This window comes from Trachypithecus francoisi, unplaced genomic scaffold (assembly GCF_009764315.1).
Source record: "Trachypithecus francoisi isolate TF-2019V2 unplaced genomic scaffold, Tfra_2.0 Lachesis_group12, whole genome shotgun sequence".
NCBI classification, from domain to species: domain Eukaryota; kingdom Metazoa; phylum Chordata; class Mammalia; order Primates; family Cercopithecidae; genus Trachypithecus; species Trachypithecus francoisi.
In genome coordinates, this window is record NW_022681457.1 from 26,638,922 (window position 1) to 26,645,936 (window position 7,015).

At 48.8% G+C, this 7,015-nt stretch overlaps 1 protein-coding gene across 1 annotated transcript in view; it reads right to left on the reverse strand.

The window, feature by feature from the left end:
• LOC117092039 (uncharacterized PE-PGRS family protein PE_PGRS54-like) overlaps window positions 1-6,541 on the reverse strand; it is a 48,517-nt gene extending 41,976 nt beyond the window's left edge. Inside the window, exon 1 of the mRNA XM_033225166.1 lies at window positions 4,915-6,541. Within this exon, the coding sequence (XP_033081057.1) occupies window positions 5,328-5,945 (618 nt within the window). The 5' untranslated portion in view covers window positions 5,946-6,541 and the 3' untranslated portion in view covers window positions 4,915-5,327. The remainder of the gene's footprint in view (window positions 1-4,914) is intronic.
• Between the last annotated feature and the right edge of the window lie 474 nt (window positions 6,542-7,015).

A 7,015-nucleotide genomic window follows, 5' to 3' on the forward strand; every position in this document is an offset into this window, starting at 1 on the left:
AAATGGCCAAATTTGACCACACTGAAATGTTATAAATATGTCAGCAAAAGTTGCTCAAATGTCAATTACTGCTTTGTCGCAAGTACACAGAATGTATACTTGCATTTTATTGCAAAATTTTGCTATACTGGGTTTTTAAAAACTAATTTGTGCCAAAGATTCATGGGGGTGGCAGGTTACAGAATTTTCTTCTCTTTGATGGAAAAAGAAATAGGCAGAAAGGCAAGAAAAAGTCAAGGACCACTGCCCTATGCAAACTTAGCCCCAATTCTCAAAGAAAAGCATTAACTGAGAGTGATTAGAGAAGGAGTGTCATCATTTTACTGACTTTGAGCACTGGCCCCTAATTGATTTCATGCTACGTAACTTTAGTAGGTCCATGTGGACAAAAAAGAAAAAACCCTACGGACACAGTAACACAGAGAAGAATGAGCTTTCTTCCTCATGTTAACCAAGAGTTTAGTCCAAAAAGGCTCCAGGAGACAAAAATTTATAAATACATGACTGGCCCTATAGTATACAAAATGGGCCTCTCCCCTTCAAACATGTACTCAGCACAAATATTTTTAGTCCGACTGTATACTCCACAGTTAATTTACTTTCCGATTTTGCTCTACATCACATTTCACCACTCTCATCCCTCAGATTTTAGATTTTATGGTTTGCTCACAAGTCAGTTTTATATGCCAGATAACTTCAAAATGATCCACCCCTGGCTAAACATCTCTAAAAACCCTGATGGTCTCCAATTAATCTATGATTTCCTTATTACCGCAGCACCACCATTTGAAAATGCTGGGTCTCAGATTTTCAAATTCCCTTGATGGACAGCCAAAGGGGCCAATACCAACGACTTGCAATGACCTCCAACTGTATAGCCTTGGGCTGTTCCAGGAACACAATTACACTCCACGTACCTGCAGGTTCCACCTTTCCCGAAGCTTCTATTCCTACATCTACAAAATGAACACATTTCTACTAGTAACACATGCCACAGTGGCACTGCACTCATTAAGTGCTGTGTTGTATACTGCAATTTAATGTGGTGCTGTTTATATCTTATTTCCTCAAGTCAACAGGACTCTTTCTAAATTCAGAAACTTGTTTTACTCACATCCCTTCACAACACTTAGTGGTCATTTCCACAAAATGCTAGCTCAACAAATACTGATTAATTGATGAACCTCTCCATTTCTCAGGGAGCCTCTAAACAGTTATCAACAAGAGTATGTTTAATTCCAGTCTGTCTACATGGTCTTAGGTGAGGTATTTGACAGTTTGTCATCTATAAAATAAAGGGATAGCACTGAATAGCCCCTAAGTTCCTTCCAGTGCAATTTCTGAATCTCATCAGACAAAACCCAAAGACAGCACTACCTCTATCCATGTTAGCACTGTACTTTTTTTGGAGGAAAGGAGTCAGCAACCTTGTGGGCCCAATCACCAGCGGAGCCGTGATTTAGTGGGGATGGGGGCAGAAAGTAGATGAAGCAAAGAAAAAATAAATGGAAGTGAGTAACAGATGAGTAGAATCACTAAAATGCCACCAGGTGTCACAATTGTTACTTTGCCACACACTGTATCTTTTGCTATGCCCAGGATCCTTTTACAAAAGCAGCAATAGCCAGGTATGTGGGTATCCAAATTTTCCCATCACACCCCTGCTAGCCATTCTAGAACCCGGGACTTCTACACTGATCTATTGTAATAGTAACAATGTAATACGCGGGGTCCCCAATCATCACATGGAACCCAGCAGTGGAAAGTAGAAACACAAACATGAAATAACAATATTTCATACAGTCACTACTTTTGAAATTAATCCATGGGGCTAGGCACAGTGGCTCATGCCTGTAATCCCAGCACTTTGGGAGGCCAAGGCGGGCGAATCGCCCGAGCTTAGGAGTTCAAGACCAGTCTGGCCAAAGTGGGGAAACCCCATCTCTACTAAAAACACAAAAAATCTGCCAGGCATGATGGTGCACACCTGTAGTCCCACCTACTCTGGAGGCTGAGACAGGAGAATCGCTTGATCCTGGGAGGTGGAGGCTGCAGTGAGCTGGTATCGTGTCACTGCACAGCCTGAAAGACAGAGAGAGACTCTATCTCAAAAAAAAAAAAGAAAAGAAAAAAAAAATTAATCCACTGATGAAAAGGAGTGATGCAGGCCTGAGCTGTCCAATGAAGTATAATAAAAGCTACACATGTAATTTTTAATTCTCTAGTAGCCACATTAATAAACAGGTGGAATTAATAGCATATTCATTTAACCCAATATATCTAAAACATTGTCATCTAAACATGGAATCAACATAAAATTAATGGGCTATTCTACTGTCTTTTTCTGCACTAAGTCTTTGAAATCTGAAAAGTACTTTGCACTTACATATCCCAATTCTAAACCTTCATCAAAATACTTAATTTTTGTTTGAATTTCAAAACACTTAGTTTCAAAAGTAGATGCGTAAGCTCAAGTACATTTCCAAACATAAATAAGCTTTCCAATAACTAAATCAAGTTATCAATTTTTAAAATTAAATAAAATTTAAAATTGAGCTCTTCCTCACCCTAGCCATATTTCAGGTGGTTAACAGCCACGTGGCTAGTGGCTACTATATTAGGGCAGGTATCCTGTCTCTGTTACCTGGATTCTTTTAAACCTGAACCAGAGTAAAAGATGTTACCCCATCAACCAGCAAGTCATCTTACAGCACCCACCAAGTGCTCAAATTATACCAAGTATTTTCTGCTCCACTTCCAATCCTTAAGTTGTCAACACTTCAGTGATTATCATTTATTAGGCAGCCCTTCCAAAAGACTGAGTAACTATTTTAGCTCAGAGAGGAAGGCATATCTCAATTCAGGGACTGAATGGGGACACTGAGATTCAAAGATAAGGAGTTAATTTCCAAGGTAAAGCTGGAAATCCCGACATCCTTACTTCTTTGTCCAAGGTATCAGTCATCCACAAAAGTTACAATTATTGTTTATCACAATTATTGTTTATGAGCCTCTCAACTTACATACTCACAACAGCTGTCACCGCATCCTTTAGGTTCTCTGTCTTCCTGAAGTGCCCTCCTAGCTTCCTGAAACAACCTTCTCTATCTAGAGCAGATTCTGCAGAGGAGCCCCTCTTTCATATTCTGAAAAGTGCTTGTTATTGTTCACACATCAAAACTTAGGAATAATAAATGAATCTTGAGCTATCCTATTTATCATTCAGTGATCTAGGTACCCAACTCTAGAGGAAAGTTTTTTTGAAATACATGGAAAGTATCCCCCAACCCTCCCCTCAAGGAACCAATTATGAACACTATATAGTCTTCTCTTCCTTCTCACTCCCCATGTCAAAGTTCACTGTGTTCTTTCTGCAGCTGATTTAAAAGTTGATCTTTTCAAGGAGCTGGATTCCTAAGGTAGTTCTATTTTGAGCCTTCTTCCTGTTCTGAAGCTAAAGTTGGAAGGGCTTAGGTGGTGATGTCATGGAAGGGAGACTGTTGGTTTTTACAGGAGGGTCTTCTCTGGCAACTCTGCGGATGCTCAAATGGGGAAAACTGAGAGCGTTACTTTTGATCTTTTCCCCCCTCCTTCCCTTTAGAATATCAGCTATTCTTTACCAGCAAGAAAACAAGTTCAAATAATCCTGCAAACAGATTCACATATTTTACATGCTAAACATCTAATAAATGAAAAGACTAAGAAAAAGAAAAATGCCTCACTGTAAAGAAGAGAGGGTGACAACCTCTTTCTCCACCCGTCTCCCCAAATACCTATAATAGGACAAGGGGAAAGAGGAAGGGAGGGTCAACTGGTAAGAAGAATAAAGGGATTATAAAGCTAGGAGGCTTTTAGAGGGAAACGCTGTTGGAATATTCAGGACAGAAGGAGACCCTTGGGTCCCTGCTCTTCCTCTGTGTTCTCCTCCCTTTTGGAATGGTTAGACTTGGGCTGGGTGTGTCTTCTGCTTGAGAGGCGTTTTTTTGGCGCTGGAAAAGCACAAGGGGCCAGGGTGGGGCCTGGGGAAAGAAAGCCAGAGACAGGCTGCTTAGGCCTGGCTCTGGGTTAAGCTTAGGGGGAAACTAAAGGGGGCTATAGGATGAGAGCAGATTCTAGTAGAAGACCCAGAGGGGAATAAAAATCAGCGCACTGGCCGAAGGGGGTCACTTCTCTCTCTCCCTCAACCTAGGCCCAGGAGCTATTTGCTGGTTGGTGGGGGGCAGATCCAGAGGGAAGAGAAAATCCCAAAACATCTGCCGACCACAACTTGCCGGGGGAAAGGGAGGCTGGGGACAGACATGCCAAATGAAATCAGCAGGTGAAAGCAACAATTTTTAGCCAATGCTGGGATTGGGGAGGGGAATAACTAAGAACCCTGGGGAGCAGAGAATTCCCTGGTTTCTTAGCTCACCTCTCCTCCAAAGCGGGGATAAGCACAGGTGTGGTCTTTCTCCAGGAAGGTGGCAGCTGGAGTGCGGATAACAGCAAGGGAAAGAATTCCTCGCACAGGGAGGCAGAGAGAAGCCCTGGGGTCAGCTGCGGCCGGGAGCCGGCGTCTCCGCCAAGTCCCCTCCCCCTTCCTGAAAACCGACCTGGACCAGCACAAATTACAGCAAAGCACCCCTCTCCCCAATAATGTTTCTAATAAAAGAAACAGACCCTCATGCCTATATAAAAAACCGCGAGCTCTAGCTGACGGAAATAAACAGGTGAGCCCGGAGAGAAGCGGGAAAAGACTGGGAATGAGAGAATGATGGGGTAGAAGGCGTTCCCGAACGTGCAGAGAAACCGAGGCTTCCCCGCCCTCCCTCCACCCTCCTCCCCTCCGGCCAGGGAGAATCTGCGTGGCAGGGTGCAAGCTAAAAATACCACTGACGGACCCCCTTCCCGCCCCGTGCCCGTTCTCCCTCCTACCCCAGACTCCAGCGTCCCGGCCTCGTGGTAGCGCCCGGTCCCCAGGGCCGCGCGGGGCTCGCCCTCTCTCCGGACCGCCGCCGCCGCGGGGACTCCGGTCTTCCTCTCTCCTCCCTCCCTCCTACTCCTCCTCCACCGCCGCCGCCTCCTCTTAGACTCCTCCCGCCGGATCCTTCATGTAAACAACATCCAGGCTCTATTTACAGTCGCCGCCGGACAGCCAAGGACTCACGCCAGCACCCTGGGCGGGGGCGGGGGAAAAGCGAGTGCGCAACATTTACACACACCCCGCCCCTCCGCGCCGCTCCCCTCCGGGGGGCCGAGCCGGGCGCCCGGGGCTCCCCGCGTCGCCACTGACACCCCAACGAGGGCCGCGCAAAACCGCGGAAATGCCCATGGGCGAGGTCGCCCCGCTACCCCTCTGGAAAAACACACGCGCGCGCTAACAACAACCCAGCCCGGCAACACCCTCGGAGTCGGTCCGGGAGTGCTGAGGCCCGCCTGCCCCGCGCCGCCACCCCCGCGCCCCGCCGCCTACCCCGAGGTGACGAACTGTGTGCGGTCCCCCGAGGAGGCTGAAGGCAGGCGCTAGACGCCCGGCAGTGGCGCGCCCTCGGCCCCCGGCGCCGCCTGGCCCGCCCCCAGACCCCAGTGCGGATGTCCAGCCGGCCGAGCCCCACGGCTGCGTGTGCGTGTGCGTGTGCGCCGCGGCCAGCCTCGCCGGAGCCGTTCTGTGCGCCCCACGGCTTCCCGCGCCCCCAGGTCAGCTCCGACGCGCCGTAAAACGGGGCCGGGAGCCCAGCGGCCAGCGCTCCACGGCGGCGCACGAGCGCGCACTCGGACGTCCACACTCCGCACCCCGAGCCCCGCGCGGCCGCACGCCCCCCGCCGCCGGCCTCCCGCCTCCCGCCTCCCACGGGCGCTTGGCCCCGCGCGCCCTGCCGCCCCAGCGCCCGGCCGCCGCCCCCACACCCACCTGCGCCCCCGGGGGTCCCGGGCCCCCCTTCCTTTGTTCTTCCCGCTATTTGCATGAGGATTATCTAATGACGCAGCAAGGCTCGCCACAACGTGACCGTCGCCATTTTTCTGTTTTTATTCTATCTCTGCCATGTGATAGATGGCGGGGGGGTTGGAAAAGGGAGAGAGACTGGATTAAAAAAAAAAAAAAAAAACTTCCGGGTCTCATGACCGGGAAGGGAGAAAAACAAAAGGGAGACGAGACACAACTCTAGGGAAAGGATGTGTGTGCGTGCGTGTGTGTGAGAGTGTGTGTACGTGCGCGCACCCTCCCTCCTCTGCTGCTAGAAGGGAGGCTCCGGCAGCGGACCGGCAGCATCCATCCTCCCACTCTGGAGACCAGTGGCCCCGGGGGGTCTAGCTCGCACCCTCTGGCTGTGGCGGTCGCCTGTCCCGGCCCCGCACGCGTCGCAGAAGCTGGGGGAGCTGTCAGTCTGCTCCCCTCCTCTGGCTGCCAGCACTCGCTCATCCGCCCCAGAGCTCGCTCGCTCTCTTGGGCGGCTGTACCGTTGTGGGCTACGTTCAGAGAAGTCTCACAATTGCCATGAGCAGGGACATAATAGAGTTTAAAGGCCGCCGTATTTCCTAAGTTTTAAAACAGTTTGCTTCGACGCTGTTGTTTATGACAACCGCGTGGCAACACCAGGTACAATCTAATGTTGATTCCAATTCTTCCCCTCTTTCTCTACCCCCGTTTTCCCCCTTTTCCCAGTGTGGGACACACCCAGGTGTGGTTTTCAATGGGGACTGGTTTTGTGGGGATGGACCATTCAGTACGGATTGATTTATTTAAGAACCGCTTATTTAAATAAGTGGTTGTTCAGAGTCAGAGAGGAATGTTTCAGAAGACAGTTGCATAGAGCAAGGTGGATTCGTGTTACACTGATCTATTCACATTCAGAGGGCGTGATACACATTTCATTCTTTCCGAAGTTCACGGTTGCTGAAAAAAATATATTTGGGAACTCTACCACGTTTTCCGGTGAGATATAGAATTTTGTACTCGTGTTTACTACTGGGTTCCCTTGTGTGACTTTCACTTTTGTTTCTCGTGAATTTCCTTTCTGGTTTTGGGTTTTTTGTT